General features: G+C 43.8%; 3 protein-coding genes across 3 annotated transcripts; 2 read left to right on the forward strand and 1 right to left on the reverse strand.

Moving 5' to 3' along the window:
* Positions 1-3,322: 3,322 nt before the first annotated feature.
* Positions 3,323-9,322, reverse strand: LOC144326820 (vomeronasal type-2 receptor 26-like). Its single transcript, XM_077923659.1, has 3 exons — positions 9,317-9,322; positions 5,010-5,249; positions 3,323-4,227 (listed from the first exon to the last, which is right to left on the reverse strand). The coding sequence occupies exons 1-3, from the start codon at positions 9,320-9,322 to the stop codon at positions 3,364-3,366; spliced, it is 1,110 nt and encodes a 369-aa protein (XP_077779785.1). The 3' UTR covers positions 3,323-3,363.
* Positions 9,323-14,850: 5,528 nt separating this feature from the next.
* Positions 14,851-21,390, forward strand: LOC144326821 (vomeronasal type-2 receptor 26-like). The gene is made up of 4 exons (XM_077923660.1): positions 14,851-15,066; positions 16,247-16,474; positions 18,419-18,545; positions 20,492-21,390. The coding sequence occupies exons 1-4, from the start codon at positions 14,851-14,853 to the stop codon at positions 21,388-21,390; spliced, it is 1,470 nt and encodes a 489-aa protein (XP_077779786.1).
* A 3,281-nt stretch (positions 21,391-24,671) lies between these two features.
* LOC144326822 (vomeronasal type-2 receptor 26-like) lies at positions 24,672-25,831 on the forward strand. Its single transcript, XM_077923661.1, has 2 exons — positions 24,672-24,698; positions 24,941-25,831. The coding sequence occupies exons 1-2, from the start codon at positions 24,672-24,674 to the stop codon at positions 25,829-25,831; spliced, it is 918 nt and encodes a 305-aa protein (XP_077779787.1).
* The last annotated feature ends 1,059 nt before the right edge of the window (positions 25,832-26,890 follow it).

The following is a 26,890-nucleotide window of genomic DNA, read 5'->3' on the forward strand; positions in this document are numbered from 1 at the left end:
GGCAGTGAGGGAGCATCCTGCTGCCTCTCCGCGGCCTTTCCATGGCCGCCTCTGCCAGCCTCCTCCCTTTGGCAGCTCGTGGTGGCTTCTGAAGAGCAGGCAAGGAGGAGGAGAGGCTGCCACCACTGAGGCCCAGCCCTGTGTGATGTGCCGGCTCTTGATGCAGGCAGAGGGCAGAGATGCCCTGGGAAGGAAGGAAGTAGAAGTGGAGAGGAGCACAAATAGTCAATAATAATAATAATAATAATAATAATAATAATAATAATAATAATAATTTATTTGTACCCCACCCATCTGGCAGGGCTTCCCAGCCACTGTGGACAGCTCCCAACAGAATATTAAAAACACGATAAAACATCAAACATTAAAAACTTCCCTAAACAGGCCTTTCATCAGATGTCTTCTAAAAGTCAGATAGTTGTTTATTTCCTTGACATCTGATGGGAGGGCGTTCCACAGGGCGGGCACCACTACAGAGAAGGTTCCCTGTAACCTCACTTCTCACATGGAGGGAACCGCCAGAAGGCCCTCAGAGCTGGACCTTAGTGTCCGGGCTGGACGATGGGGGTGGAGATGCTCCTTCAGGTATACTGGACCGAAGCCGTTTAGGGCTTTAAAGGTCAGCACCAACACTTTGAATTGTGCTCGGAAACGTACTGGGAGCCAATGTAGGTCTTTCAAACCGGTGTTATATGGACTCGGCGGCCGCTCCCAATCACCAGTCTAGCTGCTGCATTCTGGATTAGTTGTAGTTTCTGGGTCACCTTCAAAGCCCCACAAAGAGCGCATTGCAGTAGTCAAAAAGAAATGCTTTGTGCGTCCATGTCTAATCTTGCCCCTTTCTAAAATATATTTATTGGTGTGTGTGTGTGTGTGTTTCTTTTTGTAAATCTACCAAAGAGTAAAATAAACTAAAACATGGATTAAGGGGTTTTCTCATGACGGTGGAGGGTGTGTGCTGTGTCCTGTTGGGTGGAGACAAAGATAGGGCGGTTGAGAAGGGCCTGTTGGAGCGGAGTGGGACATGTCCCTATTTGCATCAAAGTAGAGAACAAAAGGTGGCGCTATGGACGCAGGTGGCGCTGTGGGTAAAAGCCTCAGCGCCTAGGGCTTGCCGATCGAAAGGTCGGCGGTTCGAATCCCCGCGGCGGGGTGCGCTCCCATTGCTCGGTCCCAGCGCCTGCCAACCTAGCAGTTCAAAAGCACCCTCGGGTGCAAGTAGATAAATAGGGACCGCTTACTGGCGGGAAGGTAAACGGTGTTTCTGTGTGCTGCGCTGGCTCGCCAGATGCAGCTTTGTCACACTGGCCACGTGACCTGGAAGTGTCTCCGGACAGCGCTGGCCCCCGGCCTCTTAAGTGAGATGGGCGCACAACCCTAGAGTCTGTCAAGACTGGCCCGTACGGGCAGGGGTACCTTTCCCTTACCTTTAGAGAACAAAAGATACAAAAACAATATAGCAATCCAAGACTGCAGTAAGCAAACACACTTACGAAGAGCAGTAGCTAAACAAGCCATCACCTGAAGAAGTTGACTTTAAAATGCCTTCTGAATAATTATTATTATTATTATTATTATTATTATTATTATTATTATTATACAAAAAGAGTTCTGATTTGCTATATGAGGCGGCCTGCAGGTTCCAACCACTGCTCTACCTATTCAAAAGGACTTACGCCCAGGTAAGTGTGCCCCGGGTTATGGTTGAAGTCCCCTTGGAACTACTCGACAGGTTATTCGAGCTCAACACTTACCATGTGGCTTAAGTTGTCTCCTACCTTGTTCCTACCCTTGGGCCACACAATGGCTTCTGAATTAATGGTGAACTTGAAATAAGTAGGTGTCTCTTTCTCTATACTCCCAACTTTCACTCTAAAACAAGACTTATTGGGAAGCATGACCCAGTTCTCAATATCAAAGTTGCCTGGCAGCTCCCCATTTTCGTCCAGTCTGAGGCTGCCCATGGAAGTGTTCAAAAACTGGATTTCTCTTAAGAAAGGATGAAGCTGAAATGGCAGGAAAAACACCAGCATTAAGGAAATAGAAAACTGTGTTGAATATCTCAGTCCTGAAGACTGTCATATACGAAGGTTGCATAATAAAAATAAAAATCTTATTATTTATCCCATCTGACTAGGATGCCCTAGCCACTCTGGGGAGCTTCCAACATATATCAAAACATAATAAAAATTACACGTTAAATTTTGCTATACAGAACTGCCTTCAGATGTCTTCTAAAGGTTATATGGTTACTCATTTCCTTGGCATCTGATGGGAAGGCGTTCCACAGGGTGGGTGCCACTACCAAGAAGGCCCTCAGCCTGGTTCCCTGCAGCTTCACTTCTCACAGTGAGAAGGCCCTTGGTGCTGGATCTCACGATGGGAGTGAAGATGCTCCTTCAGGTATACTAGGCTGAGGCCATTTATGACTTGCATCTCTCTCAGGGCACCAGAGCGCAAGAACTAGATTGTAGGGGAGTGTTCTGTCATAACCAGAATAGGCAGAAAGATTTACCTCCACTAAGAGTGTCACTATTTAGATTTTCGTCCAAAATGGGCAAAACAAAACAAAAAAAATTCACTACCAGATTTGATTCCAGGGATGGGAAAATGGATTGCATTGGGAAACAAGGGAAACAACAAAGGAAAGGAAATACCTGCCCTGTAAAACTGGCTAAAATTTATAAACTAAAATCAAATCTGTGTTGGAGATGTAAGGTATCAGAGGGATCCTTATATCATGTATGGTGGGGATGTGATAAAATTTTTAAAAAATGGGGAAATATACACGAGGAACTGAAAAAAAATATGTTTAAAACAACACTTGGTAAGAAGCCGGAAACATTCCTTTTAGGAATTATATGACATGGGAATGACATCCCAAAAGACATGAAGTGAATCTTTTTTATATGCAACAGCTGCCGCAAGGTTATGGATAGCAAAAAATTGGAAATCAGAAGAAGTACCAACATTGAAAGATTGGCAATATATTTTTTTTTAAATGATTGAATTAGCAAAAATGATGGCAACAATTAGAATGCAATCTTATCAAAATCTCAAAGAAGAATGGAAATGTCTAGAAGAATAAATGACCAAAAGATGCTCCAACAAGAACTTATTGATATGTATAGACTGATTTCACAAAGTTAAGTCAAGTTAAGCTAAGCAGATACATAAGATTGAATGCTTAATTATTAAGATACAGAATTACAATCTCAATAATCAAGTTACAAAATAATAACAAGGAAGTCACGCACGGGTGGAGGGAAGACATAGGGCAAGAAATAAGAAATGGATAAATGTTGGTACATAATGAAATGTGAATTTACGAATATAATGTATATGTATCAATATGTAAAGATTTCATATATGTCTTGCAACATTAATAATAAATAAATTAAGTGGGGGGAGAAATACCTGCCATGGCTGCAGCCTTAGATGTTCCAACCTGTCTCCTCCACTCACCATCAGCATGACCTTAGATCTGGATGAATAGGCAGCATTCAAAGCCTGAGCCACAGCTTGGACACTGAAGTAAGTGATGTAGCTGTCTTGAGACAGGGCTCTCTCCAGCTCCTCTTCAGTTACCATCTCCAGTTTCTCATTCTCTGTGCATCTTGTCCAACCTCTTACAGCCAACAAATGCTTTGAATAGAAACAATGGAATGATTCACTCCAAAACTGTTTAAGAAGGACAGAATCTGGTTTATAGAATTGATATTCTTTCTTTATTGGGGGCTTCATGACAAAGGCGAAAGAGCCATGGATGTACTGGAAGTAATCAGGAGGAAGAGAAAAATTCAAATTAATGTCCTGAAAAATTGTTGAGATCCAGACTTTTGCCCCAATTTGTTCCTTCAGTTTTCTTTGTAGTACTGTGATGGTTACCCATGCCAAGTGAGTGTTTTCATAGTAAACAAATACATTGACTTGTCTCCATTTGGCAAAGGGTTCACTCTGGATGAGCATGTCTGATGTATACTTTTCTGGCAGTCTTTTTAATAAGGCAATGCAAATTTCATGGCTGATCAGCAGAGGAGTCAAGGCACTCAAGAACCTTTCGCCGTTGTCATTGTCTGAAACAAAGAGGCCAATCCATGTCCATCCGAAATAGAGGAGGAACTTGACAATCCCCCAGCACTGAGTTTCTTCTCTGGGGACCATTCGGTACAGAAAAGGGAACTGAGTTTTATCATCAAGAATTTGAGGAACCAACCCATAACTGATCTAGGAAGGAAAGGAAGAGATTGGTGTTTAATATTGCTTCCAGGATAATGAACAGATATTTAGTAACCTGAAATTATTATTATCATTGTAATACACAATTTGTCCTGGTTGGGCTGGCTGGAGTTGTAGGCTGAAAGATTTGGACGTGCAAAATAACAAAAGCATTCTGGGAAATGACACCTGACCCGACCAGAGACGAATGGTTGGTGAAGATGATGGACTATGCCGAAATGGTGAAAATGACAGGAAAATCAGAAACCAGGAAGATAGAAACTTTAATAAGGAATGGGGGGGATAGAAGTTACTTAAGAGAATACTGTAAACCACTAAAAACTTTGACAGGATTGTAATGCACAGTGGTACCTCCATGAAAACCATGGAGGGGTAGAGGGAAGTGTAAGGATTCAGGGAATCCTAAATGTTGATGATTATGATTAATGTTTGAATTCAAATGTCTATTGTAAAATTGAATTTAAAAAAATATATTTTAAAAAAAAGAAAGATCTGGAGGGCACCAGGTGAGTGAAGGTTGAAAGTAAGATCCCTGGATCCAGTCTTATGCTATAGCCAGGGCATTTTTTCCCCCGCCGGAACTCATCAGAGCTCAGCTCCAGCACCTCTCAGGTGGGTGACATTGCCAATCTAAGAGAACAAGGGAGAAGTTCAAGGTGAGCTCCAGCACCTCTTTTTCTAGAAAAATAGCACTGGCTATAGCTAAGCATTAAGTGGAATTTTCTGCAGTCGAACTTCTCCTCTGCCCCTCCAGGCCCCACCCTTCATACCTGTGGGATTTTGTAGGCGCCTGACAAGGCTGAAATCTGTTTTGAGTTTACAGAATTGCCCCCTTCAAGAACGGCCAAAAGGTTATTCTGTCTTCCACAGTGATAGTTGGGAATATTGCTTTCCCCGCCTGCGACCAGGTCTAGCAAGGCATCAGAAGTGATCCTGGCATCAAAATAGTTATCATAGAGGTTGTAGCCCAGGGTGATGTTGGGTAAGAGCCTGGGATCACAGTTGATCTCCTGAATGGTGAACAGGAAGGACAAGATGCGCCAGTAGAACTTTTTCGTTGCGCTGTAATAAAAAGATACGTTAAAAAGTGTAAAGCTGCTATTCGCCAGTACATGAAAACAAAATGTCACATCTTTTGTTTTATCAATCTAAGGGCTTTTCTGGGCAATATATAACTCTAAACAATGTGGGCACAAAAATGCCCCTTTGAGTGCTCAGTTTGTGTTCTAGAAAGGGAATAAGGGTGCAATCCCAAACCCACTTGCCTTGCAGGAAACCCTGTTCAATCATTCAGACTTATTTTTCATGGGTTGATTGCACTGTAAGTCAGTAAATATCACTTTCAGCCCAGCAAATTGTGGGCGGTTGAGTCCTTCGGTTTAAAAATAATAAGATATCACGAGGCCAGAAGGACTTCTTTTGCTCTTACTTTGAGTCTCCCTTGTGCAAGTGAAGTCAGCAGTAAGCAGAAAGTGGGTTGATACTCAGACCCAAATATATTCACCAAATGCATTGCACTTGCCTAAGCATGCAATGGGGGGGGGGGGATGTTCTCTCAAACTGACCCAGCTATAATGGAGAGATCGGTAGAAGGAGAAAACTTTGTGCAACACACATAGATAAGCTAAGGAACTCACACCAACCTGGATGGCCTTAAAAGGGAATTAGACAAATTCACGGAGGAAAGGGCTCTTCTGCTCAAATCCTGCTTTCGGGTTGCTCGCATCTGGTTGGCCATTGTGAAGAGTTTGGATTTGATATCCCGCTTTATCACTATCCTAAGAAGTCTCAAAGCGGCTAACAATCTCCTTTCCCTTCCTCCCCCACAACAAACACTCTGTGAGGTGAGTGGGGCTGAGAGACTTCAGAGAAGTGTGACTGGCCCAAGGTCACCCAGCAGCTGCAGGTGGAGGAGCGGGGAATCAAACCCAGTTCACCAGATTACGAGTCCACCACTCTTAACCACTACACCACACTGGTGAGAGCAGGATACTGGAATATATGAAATATATGGGCCCCTGTTGGCTGATCCAGGACTTTATTTCAGACTGAGGAACATTTTTTTAAAAGAAAAAAAAATCACATCCCCTCCCACATTATCAGCACAAAATACTTTGTAACTAACACATCAATGAGCACTGGCTGAGCTCTCACAGTCCCTTCCCCTCTCTCCAAATGTTCAGTTGTACAATGCATGCAGATCTTCTTGCTATAGAATACATATAATCCACACACACATACCTTCCAACATTTCTCCAATGAAAATAGTGACGACCATTATTAGTAGTATTATTAGTATTAGTTTTAGTATCGTTATATTTATAAAATGATAGGGTTGCCCCAGCTACTCCGGGCAGCTTTCAACCTATATAAAAACACGGCAAAAGTTTTAAAACTTCCCTATACAGGGCTGCCTTCAGATCTCTTCTAAAGGTTGTATAGTTACTTATCTCCTTAGCTTGGGGTCAGATAATTCCATACCCTCTAGCATTTCTCTAATGAAAATTGGGACATCCTAAGGAAAAGTGGGACACTCCTGGATCAAAACAGAAACTGAGACGTCTTGTGTAAATCCAGGACTTTCCCTGGAAAACAGAGACACTCTGAGGGTCTGCACACATTCAACCACACTTGCAATCTTTGTATTAGGTAGTAATGCTGGTGATTGTGGAGAAAGCTGAAATAGGGACTGTTTCCCTTGTAAATAGGAACACCTGGAGCAGAGCGTGCAGAAACAAAGACATCCACCTGCACCTACTAACTTACCGCTTAACCTTCATTAATGGGGTTTGGGAAAAGTTGTATGGATGAAGAAGAATTTTATTTGGAGAGGTGTTTCCACTGATGAGGAAGTCTCCAGGGCGGTAGTAACTGCTTGCATCATTTTCATCCCTGATCAGATTCAAGGAGCATTTTGTCTTCAGGTGACCACAGATTCCACGAGGCATTAGCAGCAAAAGTAGAAGCAGAACCACAAGAGAGATCATTCTGCCGTCTGCACCTTTCTTGTGAGCGCTCCTCTCTCCTCCTCAGTTAACTGATTAGAAGCCAAAAGCTATTGGAAGACCAAAGCTGCAGTGGCAATAAATTTATGCAAGCCTTCCCCACCCACCCACCCTTTTCCTGCTCTAAATCTTGACTCAGTCTGTCTCTGATGCAAGAGATATTCCGGGTTCCAACTTTTTCCCTCCCAAGGCGCAGTGCAAAAATTAACCTCAAGCTAGCTGCCTTTGATCCTAATGTGTAGGAAACCTCCAGCAATGTCTCCCAAGCTTCAGAAATAATAATTACTATGATTGTAATAATTATAAAGCCAAGGCAACTCGTCCCTTCAATATCCTGGAGACTCTGTGTGGCTTGAGGAGCAGGTGTAGAGCTGGAGGAAAAAATGTATTTGTGAGAAATCGCAGATGTGGCTTCAAAGTATGATGTGAGTCGGCGTGGGGGGGAGTTTGGCCTGAACTTTGCTGAGAGAAAACTGACAGCCCTGGATGCAAAAGAGCAACAGCCCCATTCTAGTGTTATTCCACAGCAATTGACAGTCAGGAGCCTCTGATCCTAGGATTCTTTTTCAAAACCATCTAAGTTGGTAAAAGGTAAAGGGACCCCTGACCATTAGGTCCAGTCATGACCGACTCTGGGGTTGCAGCGCTCATCTTGCTTTATTGGCCGAGGGAGCCGGGGTACAGCTTCCGGGTCATGTGGCCAGCATGACAAAGCCACTTTGGGCGAACCAGAGCAGCACACAGAAATGCCATTTACCTTCCCACCAGAGTGCTACCTATTTATCTACTTGCACTTTGACGCGCTTTCGAACTGCTAGGTTGGCAGGAGCAGGGACTCAGCAACGGGAGCTCACCCCGTTGCGGGGATTCGAACCGCTGACCTTCTAATTGGCAAGCCCAAGGCTCAGTGGTTTAGACCACAGTGCCACCAGCATCCCATTGTATAGAAACATACAAATAGAAAAAAGCAGGGATTCAGACACAATATATGGCAAGCAAAGTTCCATGAATGTATTTGTCACAGTATACCCACTATTACAAGGCATTCTTAACCTCGGGTTAAGAACTTTGCTTTAGGATGAGAACAGAAATCGTGCAGTAGTGGTGCAGCGGCAGCAGGAGGCCCCATTAGCTAAAGTGGTGTTTCAGGTTAAGAACAGTTTCAGGTTAAGAACAGACCTCCCGAACGAATTAAGTTCTTAACCCAAGGTACCACTGTAAAATGTGGAAACATAGGTTGCTAGACCTTTAAACTGTGTTGTTTTGTTGTTTAGTTGTTTAGTCTTTTAGATACAGACTTACTGTACACTCTCCTTTGGATCAATCAGAGAAACTGGGACGCGGAAAGATTGTTGTTTAGTTGTTTAGTCATGACCCCATGGACCAGAGGACACCAGGCACTTCTGTCTTCCACTGCCTCCCGCAGTTTGGTCAGACTCATGCTGGTAGCTTCGAGAACACTGTCCAACCATCTCGTCCTCTGTCATCCCCCTCTCCTTGTGCCCTCAATCTTTCCCAGCATCAGGGTCTTTTCTCATGAGGTGGCCAAAGTATTGGAGCCTCAGCTTCACGATCTGTTCTTCCAGTGAGCACTCAGGGCTGATTTCCTTAAGAATGGATAGGTTTGTTCTTCTTGCAGTCCATGGGACTCTCAAGAGTCTCCTCCAGCACCAGAATTCAAAAGCATCAATTCCTCGGCAATCAGCCTTCTTTATGGTCCAGCTCTCACTTCCATACATCACTACTGGGGAAACCATAGCTTTAACTATATGGACCTTTGTCAGCAAGGTGATATCTCTGCTTTTTAAGATGCTGTCTAGGTTTGTCTTCGCTTATCTCCCAAGAAGCAGGTGTCTTTTAATTTTGTGGAGGTAGAAGTTTGCATGGTGGACTGAGAGAAACAAAGGCTTGAGGGGGCATGACACAGTCTAGCAGGACAGCTTACTTTATGGTCTTAACCCCTTTATGCATAAATTAAACTTAAGCATTGTGGTTATATGAGACTGGTTATCCCACACTGCCCACCCAAAAATAAGGCAGAATTTGGTTCCTTATTGAACACAGAACTATACCTCCATCGGGCACCAAACATTGCATGCATCTCAATCCCTCAATAGGCTGAGGGACACCTTTTTTCTTATGATAATTCTACACAATATTTATTCTAATTCTTATTGCTATTATTCACCACTGCCACAATAAAGTTTTATCTGTACACAATAAAGGAGAAGGCACAAGGAGAAGGGGACGACAGAGGACGACATGGTTGGACAGTGTTCTCCAAGCTACAAACATGAGTCTGACCAAACTGCGGGAGGCAGTGGAAGACAGGAGGGCCTGGCGTGCTCTGGTCCATGGGGTCACGAAGAGTCGGACACAACTAAACAACAACAACAACAACAACAACAACAGCATTTATTCTAATTCTTATTGTTATTATTAACATTCCTATCCTGCCTTTCCTCTCAAAAGAGTCCAGGGCAGAAAACAACAAAGCAGCAAGGCAATATAATTATGGACTGAACTCATGGATTGATGTAAGGCATGGTCTGCTCAAATATAATAAGATTCTGCCTGTTAGATCAGGTCAATGGTCCATCATCATCATCCCACAGCCTGCTCTCACAGCAGCCAACCCAGTGCCTCGTTTGAAATCTCACTACCAGGCCATGAGCAGAACAGAATTCTCCTCTCCTAAGGTTTGCAGCAAAGTAAAGTAGAGACATCACCTTGCCAACAAAGGTCCGTATAGTAAAAGCTATGGTTTTCCCAGCAGTGATGTATGGAAGTGAGAGCTGGACCATAAAGAAGGCTGATCGCCAAAGAATTGATGCTTTTGAATTATTACCTCTCCATTCTGAAGGAAATCAGCCCTGAGTGCTCGCTGGAAGGACAGATCCTGAAGCTGAGGCTCCAATACTCTGGCCACCTCATGAGAAGAGAAGACTCCCTGGAAAAGACCCTGATGTTGGGAAAGATTGAGAGCACAAGGAGAAGGGGACGACAGAGGATGAGATGGTTGGACAGTGTTCTCAAAGCTACCAGCATGAGTTTGACCAAACTGCGGGAGGCAGTGGAAGACAGAAGTGCCTGGCGTGCTCTGGTCCAGGGGGTCACGAAGAGTCAGACACGACTAAACGACTAAACAACAACAACAAGGTTTGCAGCAACTGGGTTCAGAAGCTAACTGGAGAGAAAGAGTTTGGCCATTGTGGCTATTGGCCATTAATCACTTTAAAGCCCACCCCATCCCTTGAGAAAATGTGACCAGCCCCTTTTGAACCCTCTGCCCTGCTTGTGAGCTTCCCAGAGCACCAATGGGAGATACAGGCTGCAAGACAAGACGGGCCTTTGTTCTAATCCAGCTGCAGGGCTCTTCAAAGGTTCTTGCGAACAAAGTTCAGGCCAAACTCCCCCTTCCCCTCACTTGGACTCATGACAAACTTTCGAGATGCATATCACAAACATGTTTTTCTCTGGCTCTGCTCTATTCCATTAAGTCATGCAAACACCCTAGGAAGTTGCGAATGCAAAACTTCTTCTGCTATTAATTATCAAAATCATAGTGATTTAGTCTTCTGAAAGATATTTCTGGAGATTGCCAAAACATCAGAATCAACAACAGGATGCCGTTATTAATTGCACAGAGCCGGGTGGGGTAGTCTTTGCAGAGAATATCTCCTGTGTCAGAGACAGACTTTGTCAAGATTTATAACAGATGGAATGCTGGATGGGGAGTGGATACGCCTGCATAGTGTTTAATAGCTCTGAAGTCATAGCTGAACACCTCCTCGATTAGGAAAGCCATTGCAGCTTTGGTCTTGCAAGAATTTTTGGCTTCTTTCAATTAGCTGGCTCTGGAGGTGACAAAAGAAGTGTAGGGGGCAGAGCCAGAATGAGAGTCCTCCTAGTTCCATTGCTATTCCAACTGCTAATGATGCCCCATTCAGTCTTTGGGAACCTGAAGGCAATATGTCCCTTGAATCTGATCAGGGAACCAACTGATGCACACAATTACTACCGGCCTGGTGATTTCATCATTAGTGGGATCATATCTCCAAATATTATTATGGATCAACTTCCATACAACTTTTCCAAGACCCCGGTAGTCAAGTTTGGGGGGTGAGTAATTATATGTATCATTTCAATGGTTCCTATTTTTCGATGAAATTGCCGCTATTTCAGGGCTGTGAAACCTGTGGCCCTACAGACGTCAATGGACCACAGTTCCCATTTTCTCTAACCACTGGTCTTGCTGGCTCTGGCTGATGGGAGTTGGGAGTCCAGCAACAGGTTCCCCTATTTCCTCACCCTCTGGGTCTTCCCTAGTAAAATAACTCTATCAATGTTGCTGTGTTGCCCCTTAGAGATGGTGACACAAAAATACAAATGAATCTGGTCAGGAATGAAAAAGGAAACATTAAATGATCTCACCTGCAGGAGGGAGATGAGGGTGCCGTGGAACTCATGCACTTTCCAAGGCGACAAGGTTTTATTTGGAATCAACTTGATCACCTCCCCCTCTTTCCTTTCTCTTTCTCTGATGGAGCTCCTATTTGGGGACTTCCCTGGCTTTTTTCTGGCCCAAGTAGGGCCAGTCTGGATAGTTGGCCTTGGTGAAGACTTGAGGTTTTCATCCCCCCAAAATTTTTTTATTTGAGTTCCTACTGAAATGAGGCTGCATTTTAATGTTTTAATGTTGTATTTTAATCTTGTTTTTAAGTTGTATTTCAATCATTTGTTTTTATACCTGCTGTCAGCCGCCCTGAGCCCAGTCTTGGCTGGGGAGCACGGGGTATAAATAAAATTATTTATTTATTTATTTATTTATTTATTTATTTATTTATTATTATTATTATTATTATTATTATTATTGGGCAATATATAAACTGCCTAACCACAGTTGTCCTTAAGGAATGCAACAGTAAACATACAGAAGATCATGTAACTCCTCAGTGAAATGAAAGGTTTCCTCCTCCAATCCAAGCCCTTTCTTTTTTTCTGTCATTTGATGATGATGATGATGATGATGATGATGATGAATAGCGGTTTGACACTTTTTGTTGATTTATTTATTGCAGTGGGACAGTTAGGTACTACTGGCACATCTTGTCCTTCTTGTTCACCATCCAGGAGATCAACCAGAATCCCAGGCTCTTACCCAACATCACCCTGGGCTACAACCTCTATGAGAACTATTTAGATGTAAGGATGACTTCCGATGCCATGATAGACTTGCTTGGAGGCTGGGAAAGCAATATTCCGAATTATAACTGTGGGAGGAAAAATTACCTCCTGGCTGTCCTTGAAAGGGGGAAATTTGCAATTGCAAAACAGATTCAAGCCATGTCAGGCATCTACAAAATCCCACAGGTATGAAGGTGTGGCATGCAAGGGCAGAGTGAAATGTCAGCTCCATAAAATTCCACTTTCTCTTCAGGCCAGTCAATGTGGGACGTGGGGGGAAGGAGGGGGGGGAGAGAAAATCCTGAGCTATAGATCCAAGGCTCTTTTTTCCGAAACCCAGCCTTCACCAACTTGAACCCTCCAGTGTTTCTGACTGTTAGATGGTAATTATTTCAGATTAATGAATATCTGGGCTGCCCAGAAAACAAGACACACACACACACCATGGCCTCACTGATGTGTCCAAAGGAAAGGAAAGGAAAGCAAGACGTTTGGCACTAGCTTGGCCCTAGAAGTTGCCAGAAGGAAGCACAAAAGATGCCACCCAACCAGAGCCACAGCTAGGTGATGTTGCACCTCTGGCAGAACCGTCCAGATTGCGCCCCATAGCCAAATTAGCTCTTCCTCCCGTCTTTGTCGTGCCACTCCAGTGATGGGCGCTGAAATGTCAGCAACCCTGATGGGGCGTGACCAAGCTGCTTTCACCAGGAAGAGCACCAGCACCAGTCTCTTTGAAAGCCAATTGGATTGTTCCCATGAAGTCGGCCAGCTGGCCAGAGCTGGCCATGAAGTCGGCCAGAGACTTGGTGCCTCATTCTGTGGGCTTTTGCATTTCAATTTAGGAGACTTTCAAAGCCTCCTGTCAGGGGCGTTCCCACTCAGAAAGACAGCGAAGAATCTGAAGAGGAAGGAGGACAGTCTGAGGGGAGTAGAAATGGGATCCTCCTAAATTGAGGGTCCTGGTTGCGCTCAAGACCCTTAAGCCACCCCCATGGGGTGTGTTGTTGCTAAGCGTGGCCCAAGCCTTGTCTGTTGGGCCCCAGGATCGCACTTGGCTGTTTGGGTCAATTGGGGTGAGTGGCGTGATCCCGGGGACCTATAAATGCGGCAGCGCGACGGGGGTGGGGCACTTACGAAATAAGGTCCTGGCATACTGAGCATGCCCAAAGAATTTGGTAAGGGTGACCAATCACACGATGCTCTCTTTGTTTAAGAGGATAGTTAGTACGCATGCTCACACTGTTTGTCCTTTGGACCAGCCATAGAGAGATAGCATGGCATATGCTTGAAGTGCCTTGAAAGGAAATAGGGTGAGGGAAACTCAGTATTTTGATTGAATAGGAAATTTAAACTTAGTGGAATGTATGGAATGTGCATTGTCAATGTATAAAATGGTATGGAATCCATTGGCGCGTGGCCACCTAATTTGGGGAAATATCCCTGCTGGTCCTTTCTGCACAGTACAGAAAGAAACACTCTGGACTACTTTTTCACTCATGGTCTCATGTGGTTTATTGGCATATCCAGGAGATGGAGCAAGCTTTTACCTACAACAATGGTGCATCTGCCCCAGCTGCAACAAAACATTTCTCTCCTGTATTGGTTTTCACAGCCACAGCAAGCACTGTAACCTTCCAACCGTTTGACTTCACATCCAAAGGCGCATTTCTCCATTGTCTCCTGAGACAGATAGATGCCAGCCAATCAGATGCACCAGCTAGGTTCTTAAGGAGGGGCCAAGCTGGCACCTATGCAACCATTAAATATCTTGTGCTTATCCTGAAAGCGAAACAAAGCACTAATATTTTCCTTTCCTCACTAGCTCAGTTATGGCTTCACCGCCCGGCTTCTTGAAGGCAAAACTGAGTTTCCTTCTATATACCAGATGTTCTCCAAAGAAGAAGCTCAGTACAAGGGGATTGTTGAGTTGCTCCTGTACTTTGGATGGACGTGGATCGGCCTCCTTGCTCCAGAGGATGACAGCGGAGAAAGGTTTGTGGGTGCTTTGACACCTCAGATGGTCAGCAGTGGGATTTGCATCGCCTTCTCAAAAAGAATACCAGAAAATAATCTATATCTATTCATGAGCCTGAGTGAGCTATTTTTCATGCGGAGACAAGTCAGTGTAATTGTTTGCTATGTAACCAGTCTCAAGGGACTGGCACTCATCATGGCAGTAAACCAATTCTTTGAGAAGCAAACACAGGCAAAAGTCTGGATCACAACAACTTTTCAGGAAATCAATTCTGGCTCCTCATTTCCTCCTGCTTACTTCCGGTACATCCATGGTTCTCTCTCCTTTGTAACGAAGACCAAAATAAGGAGCAACAAACGTGACTACTATGAAGCAGACTCCCCGCTTCTTGATCGCTTTTTGGCAGAAGCATTCCGTTGCTCTTATTCAAAACATACGTTGTCCATGAAAAGCTGGGAAAGTTGCATAGAGGAGGAGAGACTTGAGACTTTGCCCCAGGAGGAGCTGGAGAGAGCCCTGTCTCAAGACAGCTACAGCACTTACGTCAATGTTCATGCTGTGGCTCAGGCCTTAAATGCTGCGGTTTCATCTAGGTCAAAACAGATGATGGTGCTGAGAGAAGGAGATGAATGGGATCATCACAGGCTACAGCCATGGCAGGTATATTCTTCCTGCTTTTGCAAGCCACAAACCATTGTCATCATAATCATAATAATAATTTGTTATTTATATCCCGCCCATCTGGCTGGGTTTCCCCAGCCACTCTGGGCGGCTTCCAACACAATATTAAAATACAGTAATGCATCAAACATTAAAAGCTTCCCTAAACAGGGCTGCCTTCAGATGCCGTCTAAAAGTCTAGTAGTTGTTGTTCTCTTTGACATCTGGTGGAGTTTGCCCTCCCACCAGATGTCAAGGAAATAAACAACTATCTGACTTTTAGAAGACTTCAAGGAAGTTTTTAATGTTTTATTGTGTTCTCAGTATTCTGTTGGGAGCCGCCCAGAGTGGCTGGGGAAGCCCAGCCAGATGGTTGGGGTATAAATATTATTATTATTATTAGGTTTAAAACAAGTATTATATTGTCTTTTGTACTAATCTTGTTCTGCAAAGCTCCTTGTTATTTTATATGAAAGGTGCTCTATAAATGCTATAATCAATTTAAGAAAAGATTGCATGAATAGGACTTATGCTCTAGATGAGAGGCAAACTGGCCCCAATTTATAAGAGCTTGAAGTGAGTGGATCTGTGGGATAACCAGCCTCATATAACCAACATGCTTAAGTCTAATTAATGCATGAAGGGGTTAATACCCCATAGTAAGTGGTCCTGCCACCTTGGGAGGAAATAGGTAATCAAGCCTATTGTTCACATACACCCTCCACTTGGGAAGCTCAGTGTGTGAAGAGGTTTGAGCTGGTTACTTCAATGGAACTGCAAGCCAATGATTTAGGAACTTACACCACTTTGTAAGTAAGCTATGTTTTACTTCCTGTGCAAATTTCTGAAGCACATGAATCTGACCTTTGGGGAATTTGTAAGTAAACAATTTTTAAACTTACCAAACATGTGGTATTTTCCTATGCTGTGGGATGAAGGGAACTTTGGAAAGATACTTTTAAAGGGGACATTTTGGAGGAACATATTTTAAAGGTTTTACAGCCTATATTTCCATGCTTTACTTTGCTGCATGTTTTGTGATTTCAAATCTCTGCTGGAGTTCTCTCACCAAACCACACTTGCCTCCAGGATTTTTCCTCTCTGTATCTTTTTCTGTCCACCAACATATTCCACATTGTCTCGTTGTTCCTTAATGCTGGTATTTTCCTTGCCATTTCAGCTCTACCATTTCTTAAAAGAAATCCAGTGTTTGAATACTTCCATGGGCAGACTGTGTTTGGATGAGAACTGGGAGCTGCCACCTGACTTCGATATTGTGAACTGGCTGATGCTTCCCAATAACTCTCATACTAGAGTGAAAATTGGGAATATAAGGGGAGTGGCATCAACCAACATGAAGTTCACCATTGACTCAAAAGACATTGAGTGGCCCAACCAATTTAAGAAGGTAGGGGATGTAAAGGAGCAGGGAGGCTAGGAGAGCCTGGTTACACTCTTCCTTGAGCAAGGGCTGCAAAACGGTATTATAAGGTGGATCCAGTGTGCCAGTGTGGTGTAGTGGTTAAGAGCGGTAGTCTCGTAATCTGGTGAACTGGGTTCGATTCCCCGCTCCTCCACATGCAGCTGCTGGGTGACCTTGGGCCAGTCACACTTCTTTGAAGTCTCTCAGCCCCACTCAACTCACAGAGTGTTTGTTGTGGGGGAAGGGAAAGGAGAATGTTAGCCGCTTTGAGACTCCTTAAAGGGAGTGAAAGGCGGGATATCAAATCCAAACTCTTCTTCTTCTCTTCTTCATCCATTGTGTCTCAGCTATCCAGTAACAGCTGCCACAACAACTCCCTCTTGCCACGGCAGCTGAGACAGGAAGGGAAATTGGCATTCTGAAGGAACAGAATAAGCCCTGGGATCCTGAGAAGAAACACCAGATCCTTCTCAATTTACTTCTGGAGTTGGCATCACTCTGTCTCGGGAGACAATGGCACCTTCGGGGTGAAGTCAAACCATATATATACTAGGGCAGTTCACAGCATAAAAATTCTGTGGAGCTCTAATGATTTCTTGAATAATTTGCATATGACTATGTGAAGTGGAGAGCATCTTATATCTCCACATATTTTGGAACCCTGGAAATTCAGGGTTCACAGGAGGCCTTACTACAACTCTAGGGGGCCCTGGGTACAATGCAACTTCCGGTAAAAACTGGAAGTTGCTTTGGAGGCCTCATGAGACTTCCAGCATGACCTCTGAGTTCCTGCAAGGCCTTGAAAGCACCGCTAAGGTGTGCCGACATAACGTGATGTCGTGAAATCACGATGTCACATCGTCATAACGTCACATTATGTCGTGGGCGCCATTGGGCACCCATAAGCTGGGGCCCAAGTCGGCGCCCTTGCTACAATGTCTGGCCAAAGGTGCAAAAGTAATACAATAGATAAAATAAGTACATTTCTGTACGTTGTTCTATAGAAATAAATGTTATACTCCTGATACAAATGTGGTTATTTATAACTTAATACATTCTGTATATACTCATTCCAAATATCAATGTATTTGTCTTTGTTTTGACAAATACATTGATATTTGGAATGAGTATATACAGAATGTAGTCATGTAGTCAACACCTCTAAGTGATCCATTCATAAGGGGTGAGTGTCATCTTACTGATCCGTTGATTAAAGGGTATCTTATCTTCATTCTTCCAGTTCATAAATATCGGTCTCTTGGCCAGTTAGGGCATGTAGAATCCATTTTCGTTGTCAGCTTCCATACAATAGGTGTATATAGTTCAAAAGGATATTCTCCGCACGCAAAGTCCTTTTAATAATAATCCAGGAATCATTTTTAAGCACAGTGGTACCTCAGGTTACATACGCTTCAGGTTACAGACGCTTCAGGTTACGGACTCTGCTAACCCAGAAACAGTACCTCGAGTTAAGAACTTTGCTTCAGGATGAGAACAGAAATCGTGCTCCGGCAGCACAGCGGCAGTGGGAGGCCCCAGTGTTTTCTTATTGCTATGATTAGAATCCTGGAATTGTGAAGTTGGGAGAGACCCTAAGGGTCTTCTGGTCCAACTACCTGCAATGCAGGGATCTCAACAAAATCATGTATGGGAGATGGCCATCCAGGTTCTGCTTGAAAACCTCCAATGGAGGAGAGAACACAATCTCTTGCAAGAGTCTTCCATGGTTAAACAGCTTTCACGGTCAGAAAGCTGTTTTGGTATAGTTTGTCCTCTTCCTTGAGTGTATTTTTGTACAGAAGGCAGGCACATAAATGGGTTCAGTGGAAGTAGAGATCTTGTTGGGTCCTTCCCAAACCCTATGAATTCCATAGACACAGATGCTTCTAACACTTTCTCCTCGGTGCACCTTCTTCTCTGCATGACTAGACTGTGCCTCGCTCCAGGTGTACCAAAAGCTGCCGGCCCGGATACGCCAAGGTGGTTCAAGAAGGAGAGCCCATTTGCTGCTATGCTTGTGCTCCATGTGCAGAAGGGACCATCTCCACTCAGGAAGGTGGGTCATTCCAAGGGAGAGGGCGTTCCTTCGGAGAATAGAAATAGGGCAAAGAGTCACCCAGAAACACTATGTGCAGAGCAGTAATACATTTTTGAACATAGGTGTTTTATTGGCTTCTCTATTTTCAATCACCATCCTTTCTTCCAGGAATTAAGCTGAAAGTAAGGAAGCAATCATTGCAGAACAATGTGAGTAACAGGGAGACAGCTTAGTATACATGCAGCGGCGTAGCGTGGGTTGTCAGCACCCGGGGCAAGGCAAGTAATTTGCGCCCCCTAACCCCTAACCTGCCGCTGCTGCCAGCTTCTTCTTGCTGCTGCCTGGGCTGGGCTGGGGTATTTACAGTAAGGTAGCCACGGTGGCGGGTCCATGTCAGGTGATCTGAGGCGAGTTGCCGCTGGTGCTGCCGCCCAAACGACGCCGCTTGCCCGGAGGAGGAGGGCAGAGAGGCGAGGAAAATGCAACATGGCCCAGCAGCTGCAGCAGCAGTGGCGGTGGCGGCGGGGCTGTGAGGAGGGGCTGCCTGGCGTGCCCTCTGCGGCCCTGACGTGCGGGGACCACGGCGAGCGCTGAGAGCCGCTGCCAGCTCGTTGGTTCCGCGAGACATGGGGCTCTGGTACAGCCTGTGCCTGAGGCTCTTCGGCGACTCCGGAGGCGGCGAGCGCGCCCCCCCCAGATGTTGCGCCCGGTGCAGCCGGCCCCCCCTGCACCCCCCACGCTACGCCACTGTATACATGTATGCATGCGCAGAAGCCCCGAATCCCAACCCGTGCATGCGCAGACGCGCCACTGCGGGTTGCGAACGCTGCAGTTGCAAACGTGCATCCTGCATGGGTCATGTTCGCAACCAGAGCGTCCACTGTACATAGTCTTTGACTATTTTCAGCTATGCTCTCAATGATCAAAGAAAGTGAATCACACCATAAAGGAAATTTATTTTTAAAGAGAGTGTGTGTGTGTGTGTGTGTGTGTGTGTGTGTGTGTAAGTAAGTAAGTAATAGAAGACAAAAGGGGAATAATTTTTAAAAGGAAATATTTAAAACAGTAAAGCAGAAACACCAACACAAAATATATGATGCATCATATGAAAATATATGATGCATCATATTGTTTCCTGCTTGGCAGGGGGTTGGACTCGATGGCCCTTGTGGTCTCTTCCAACTCTATGATTCTATGATTCTATGATTCTATGATTCTATGAAAACGATTACAAAACAAGCGATGGACAATTTTGATCTGACTACTAGGAGCACTGCACAGAAGAAAGAGGAAATCTTTTGCATTAGCTACCAAAGATATAACAAGAAATCATACAGAAAAGGTGAAATATGAGAAGGCAGTTAAACTTATAACAATCTTCTTCCAGTCCAGCTAACATAAAAATTACCTGAGATGTTGGATAAATTTATCATTTACACTGTTTTTAAAAACACAGTTGCAAATTGCTCATTAGACAAGTCTCTCTCAGCCTAACGTACCTCACAGGTTTGTTGTAAATATAAAAAGGGCAGGGGGATATTCATGTACACTACCTTGAGCCCTTTGGAGGAACGGTAGTGGATAAATGTAAACATAAATAATCAAATAATAATAAACTGTCACGGGTCAATGTAAAGAGGTGTGTCTTGCTTCTTAGGCAAAAAAAAATGTATGGTGAAGTTGCTGGACACACCTCTGTGGGGAAGTCACTCCATCAAAGCTTTGCCCTACATAACAAGGTTGTTTTGGCAATAAAAACTGAGGAAAACCTGGTGCCCCACCACTTTCTCCTCAGAAGAAAGGCAGGATACAAATGTAAACTTTCAATAAGCAATCGAACAAGCATTTTTTTGCCACACTTTCCCTATTCAGCTATCTTACTCCTTGACCTCCCCCACGTCAACATCTTTTTGAAAACCAAATAGTGCCCTGATGCTGAAGCCATCTTTTTTTCTCTTCCTTAGATGCAGAACATTGCACCAAATGTCCAGAAGATCAGCATCCAAGCAATAACAGAGATCAATGTGTCCCCAGGTTTATCACTTTCCTAGCTTATAACGAACATTTGGGAATCATCTTAGTTTCCATTGCCCTTTCCTTATCTTTAACAACAGGCATTGTGTTAGTAATCTTCATTAAATACAAGGAGACTCCCATAGTGAAAGCCAACAACCGAGACCTCTCCTACATCCTCCTCCTCTCCCTTCTTCTTTCTTTTTTGTCCACCTTCCTGTTCATTGGGCAACCAAGGAAAGGGACCTGCCTTCTCCAACAAACAGCCTTCAGCATCATCTTCTCAGTTGCTGTTTCTTCTGTTTTGGCAAAAACCATCACTGTGGTTCTGGCCTTCCTGGCCACAAAGCCAGGAAACAGGGTGAGGAGATGGCTAGGGAAAAGTCTCGCCAACTCCATTGTCATTTCCTGTTCCAGTATCCAAGTTGTCATCTGCACCATCTGGCTGTGCATGTCTCCACCATTCCCTGACTCTGACATGCACTCCCGGGCTGGAGAGATCATCCTGCAATGCAATGAAGGATCTGCTGCCATGTTTTATATTGCCCTGGGCTACATGGGCTTCCTGGCGGCCATCTGCTTCACGGTGGCTTTCCTAGCCAGGAAGCTCCCAGGGTCCTTCAATGAGGCCAAGCTGATCACCTTCAGCATGCTAGTCTTCTGCAGTGTTTGGGTGTCCTTTGTTCCCACCTACCTGAGCACCAAGGGGAAATACATGGTAGCCGTGCAGGTCTTCTCTATATTGGCCTCCAGTGCTGGGCTTCTGGGCTGCATCTTCATGCCAAAATGCTACATTATTTTGCTGAGGCCTGATCTGAATACAAAGCAGCATCTGACAAGAGAAATTTAAGATGACACCTAATGCTTGAAACATTCCAGGCTGACAATGGGTAGCACTGTGAGCATGTAGTCTTCAGATTATAGCTCCATATAGCTCTCTTTGCTTTGCATAAATTATGAATGATTAAAATGAATGTATTATAACTGCTTTGTCACTCCCTGATTCCCACTAGATACCTGATTGGCCACATTGGCTTTTATGCTGATAATCCTCATTTGAGTCAGATTCACTCTATCCTTTTACAATGTATGACTCAGGGAAATTGTAGCAAAAGCTTTGTTCCAGCAGATTATGCTTTGGAATTTGACTTAGGCCCACTTTAGACGCCTTTCCGTGTGCTCTTTGGATGGGAGATGTTCACACACTCTTTAACCAACATGCCAGCTCTTGTTAATTGGGTGTGGAAATGGTTGAGCACATAGTACTATACTATTCATACTATGAAGACATTCGCTCCTTATATATTACACCCATCTGAACAAAATTCCTAGACAGATATGATTTTTATACCTCCCTCCTTTTGTCAAACTTCACCCACGAGTGGCTAAATTACATGCATCAAAATGGATAACTAGGAATTGAATGGCTATATCTCTTTACAACCATACTAGCACTCAGTAATCTATTCTAACTATGAATTGAATGTGAATGTGTAACAATGCCCACATATATCCTTGTCTTTTGCTGTGATTTTAATTCCTTGTGGTCTTCTCCTGGCCTGAAAATTGCAAATTGTAAATCGTGTTGTAACTTAGTGGCTGATCTGTGATGGCAATAATAAAGATTGATCGATACTTGTATGCAAGAAAGGGTTTGTTATTCTGCAAATTATTGGTAGAACCCCATCTGCAATCCCAAGACTCAGGAGATATGATTCAGGAATTTAAGAGTAGGGCAAGGGTAGCTAATGCCACAGAAGACAGAATCAAGATTCAAGATGACCTTAACAAATTGGAGAACTAGGCCCAAACTAACAAAATTAATTTCAATAGGGACAAATGTAAGGTTACAAATATAAGATGGGGGGAAACCTGGCTTGCCAGGTGTATATGTAAAAAGGATCTAGAGGTCTTGGCTACTGTGGGAAGCAGAATACCAAATTAGATGGACCTTTGGTATTCTCCATCAGAATATCCAGATTCCCACCATCAAAGTCCAGGCCAACTCCCCCCACCTTCAACTCATGTCAAATTTTGGATAAACACCTGTGCTTTCTTGCAGATATGTTTTTCTCCACCTCTGCACCTGCCCCTCAAGCCAGTATATTACAGAAGTGAACCTTATTCCCCTTATCATTATGAAAATCATAGTGATCTATCATCATTCTTGCCAAAGCTCAAGAGACATTTTGGGAAACTGTGTAAACATCAGAATCAAGATTGGTGTGATGTTACTTACTGCGCCTTGGTAATGTGGCACACAGAACATCTCCTGTGTCAGAGATACATTGAGTGAGAACTGGCAGAAGGGACATGGGAAATACTACGTGAAGTCCAATGGCTCTGAAGCCATAGCTGAACACCACCCATATTGGTGGTGCAGCTTTGGTCTTGCAAGACGTTTTGTCTTCTTCTGATTAGCTGGTTCAGGAGGTGAGAGGATCCACTCACAAGACACATGTAGGAAGCAAAGCCAGAATGAGATCCCTGCTGCTTCTGCTGCTACTTCTTCTGCTGATGCCCCATGGAGTCTTTGGAGACCTAAAGACAAAATGCCCCTTGAATCTGATCAGGGAAGAAAATGAAGCACACAATTATTACCGGCCAGGAGACTTCCTCATTAGTGGGATCATATCTCCAAAATATTTCTCTGAACAGGATCCATACAACTTTTCCCAGCCTCCATTCGCCAGGTTTCGTGTGTAAGTAATTACCGTATGTCTAGGTGGGTGTTATGTTTCTCTGCCTCCAATGTTTCCTGTTTACCAAGGAAATAGCCTGGAAAGGGGAATCTGTAGCAATTGAGATATTGTTGTATTGTTGGGGGATAATATCTCATTATCCTTGGCCATGCTGCAAAGGCAGATTTAGGGGATCACACAACCAGTTTGGATGCCTCAACTGCTGGTCAGAATGGAGTGTGAGAGGTGGAGGGGCACAAAAATTTGGCGTTGCACGGGGTGCCACTGACATTTGAGACTCCAAGGTTGTCCACTGCATGCTGACTGGGGCAGATGGGAGTTGGAGTCAAAGAACAGCTGGTGTTCTAATATTCCCACCCGTTTTACTTTCTGGTTCCCTTGGTCGTCCCTGGTGAAGTGATCTATCTGTGCTGTGCTACCGTGATGCCTTTTGAAGGATGTAATGCTAGAATGCAATTCAGCCTTATCACAGATCAAAATGACGCATTGAATGACAGCACTGGCAGGTGGGTGGTGGAGTGGCTGCTGCAGGCAAGTAGCTGCCAGGATTTGAATGTGGGAGGTCTTCCTTCCTAGCGCAGAAGGTTATTTTAAAATCCTGCTTAGCTAAATGAAAGCTTTCCGCCCCCCTCCTAACCCCCTTTCCTTTTGTATCATTAGATTGTAAGCGGGTGGACCAGGACAGGCAGAAGTATGAACGAGTCCTAAGTCCAATTGATTGAATAGCGCTTCCTGCCAAGTATATGGATTTGGGGTTGCAGCCTTATTCCCCTTCTAGAGTATGGACAAAGTTCTCTATTTTAACAAAGTGGAACTTACAAAACAGCCCTTTGAAACAACAAAGACTAAGGAATAAACTGCAGCCTTTGTGGAAATTTCAAAAAAAAAAGTTATTAATTTTCTTTTTTCAAGATTGTGTTCTTTTCCTCTTCTGCAAGGAAGCATGAATTTCCCCATTTTTATTCTTAAGTGGTCCATGAGTTTTCACCTTACAAAAAGGATAAGTCCCTCTCACACTCTGCCACCAACATGAAGACAATTATTTTGGGGTCAGCAATTATGAGATTCATATTGCCTAAAAGGCCCCTTAGATGTGACTTTCCCCCCCCCCCATTAAATCCTGATAAGTAGTTTGACGGTTTTTAATTGCTTCAATTTTTGCAGTCCATCATCTAGGTTCCACTGGCACATCTTATCGTTCTTGTTCACCATCCAAGAGATAAACCACAATCCCCAGTTCTTACCCAACATCACCCTGGGCTACAACCTCTATGAGAACTATTTTGATGCCAGGACCACTTCTGATGCCATGCTAGACCTGGTTGCAGGTGGGGAAAGCAACATTCCCAACTATAAGTGCAGGAAATGGAATAACCTTCTGGCTGTTCTGGAGGCGGCCGACTCTACACTCTCAAAAGAGATTTCTGCCATGTCAGGCATCTACAAAATCCCACAGGTATGAAGGGAATGGTAAGAAAGAGCATCAAAAAGTGAGAAAAGTATGGAAAAGTTCAGGGCTCTTTTCCCCCCTAAATCCAGCCTTCACCAACCCGGTATCATCCAGATTTTGTGGACTACATCTCCAATTTGTCACAGCCAGCACAAATGTTGTTAGATATTAATCATTTCAGGTTAATAAATATCTGGTCTTTATCCTGGAAGCAAAACGAAACACTAATCTTTTCCTTTCCTTGCTAGGTCAGTTATGGGTTGGTTCCTCAAGTTCTTGATGATAAAACTCAGTTCCCTTTTCTGTACCGAATGGTCCCCAAAGAAGAAAGCCAATACTTGGGTATTATCCAGTTGCTCCTGCATTTCAGATGGACATGGATTGGCCTCTTAGCTCCAGAGAACGATGATGCAGAAAGATTTATCAGTGGCTTGATGCCTCTGATGATCAGCAATGGGATTTGCATTGCTCTATCAAAAATAATTCCAGAAAAGAATCCACATCTAATGTTCAGTTTGAATGAACCCTTTGTCCTATGGAGACAACTGGGTGTATTTGTTTACTATGAAAATACTCGCATGGGGTGGATCCCAATCATGACACTACAAGCAGCACTTGGGGAACAAATTGGGCCAAAAGTCTGGATCACAATAGGTTTAAAAGACATCAATGTGTTTTTATCTTATCCTCCTTATTTATTCCAGTACATCCATGGGTCTTTGTCCTTCATAATGAAGATGGGGGAAAGGACTAAGCGTGACTACTATAACCCATCTTCCTACATTCTTCATCACTTCTGGCAGAAAGCGTTTCATTGTTCATATTCAAAACATGAGCTGGCCGTGAAAGGTTGGAGAAGATGCACAGAGAACAAGAAACTGGAGATGGTGCCTGAAGAGGAGCTGCAGAGAGCCCTGTCTCAAAACAGCTACATCAATTACTTCAATGTCCAAGCTGTGGCACATGCCTTAAATGCTGCATATTCAGCTAGATCAAAGTGGATGTTGGTGGCTGGTGGAGGAGACATATCGGAACATCAAAGGCTACAGCCATGGCAGGTATTTTCTCTCCCTTTCTGCAGACTGCAGTACATTGCCCCAAAATGTGACATCAAATTTACAAGTGAGACCCATTTCTGAGGCAAATCCAATTCGTGAGGCTCCTGATAGAGGTAAAAAATAATAATTGCTCATTATGCTTATAATGGGAACTCTCTTCCCAGTGCAATGCTTCCTCCACCGTGCCCAAGTAAATTTATATTTATAATAATAATAATTTCTTATTTATACCTCACCCATCTGGCTGGGCTTCCACAGCCACACTGGGTGGCTTCAAACAAAATATTAAAATACAGTAATGCATCAAACATTAAAAGCTTCCCTAAACAGGGCTGCCTTCAGATGTCTTCTAAAAGTCTGGTAGTTGTTGTTCTCTTTGACATCTGGTGGGAGGGCGTTCCACAGGGCAGGTGCCACTACCGAGAAGGTCCTCTGCCTGGTTCCCTGTAACTTGGCTTCTCGCAGTGAGGGAACCGCCAGAAGGCCCTTGGTGCTGGACCTCAAACATTTATATACAGACCTTAAACATTTATATACAGCTATTTGTCAAAAGAGCACAAGACAGTTCTCGATACAGTAAAACAAGATAATAAAATAGAGCTCAAATCAGTTCTTGAAACAAAACAACTACAGGTAATATAATACAAAATACAAAAATACAAAAATGTGTTATATCAAGATCTAACCTTTCTTTTGTGTAATGAACTTATTGTGTAAAAAGATTTGTGATTTTATATAAAATGTGGTCTAAAAATGTTTAAATAAATAGAATGCCTGAAAAAGGCATATAGTTTAGTTGAGCTATCAGAGGCAGATTTGGGGCAATGTAACTGGTTCCCCTGTGCTGGGCACACGCAGAATGGAGGGTGAGAAGTGAGGGGCACTAAATTTTGGGCTTCCACAGGGTGCTACTGAAATTGGGGAAACCCTGGCCCCAATTGGTAACAGCTCAAAGTGAGCAATGCTGAGATAGTCAGTATAGTTTTATATTTCCTTAATGCTGCTGTATCCTTTTCATTTCAGCTCCACCTTTTTTTAAGAGAAATTCCATTTCTGAATACTTCAATGGGCAGGCTATATTTGGATGAGAATGGAGAGCTGCCAGGCAACTACAATATTGAGAACTGGATTATGTTTTCC

Source organism: Podarcis muralis, chromosome 2, assembly GCF_964188315.1.
Source record: "Podarcis muralis chromosome 2, rPodMur119.hap1.1, whole genome shotgun sequence".
In the NCBI taxonomy this organism is placed as follows: Eukaryota; Metazoa; Chordata; class Lepidosauria; order Squamata; family Lacertidae; genus Podarcis; species Podarcis muralis.

Excerpts from the sequence above, each read along its gene's own strand:
- LOC144326821 (XM_077923660.1), top strand. The coding sequence starts at position 14,851 with ATGAAAAGCTGGGAAAGTTGCATAGAGGAGGAGAGACTTGAGACTTTG. Across the intron at positions 15,067-16,246 it reads ACAGGCTACAGCCATGGCAG|CTCTACCATTTCTTAAAAGA; the intron begins GTATATTCTTCC and ends TTGCCATTTCAG. Across the intron at positions 16,475-18,418 it reads GGCCCAACCAATTTAAGAAG|ACTGTGCCTCGCTCCAGGTG; the intron begins GTAGGGGATGTA and ends CTGCATGACTAG.
- LOC144326822 (XM_077923661.1), top strand. The coding sequence starts at position 24,672 with ATGTCAGGCATCTACAAAATCCCACAG. Across the intron at positions 24,699-24,940 it reads GCATCTACAAAATCCCACAG|GTCAGTTATGGGTTGGTTCC; the intron begins GTATGAAGGGAA and ends TTTCCTTGCTAG.
- LOC144326820 (XM_077923659.1), bottom strand. Across the intron at positions 4,228-5,009 it reads GCGCCTACAAAATCCCACAG|ATCAGTTATGGGTTGGTTCC; the intron begins GTATGAAGGGTG and ends TTTCCTTCCTAG.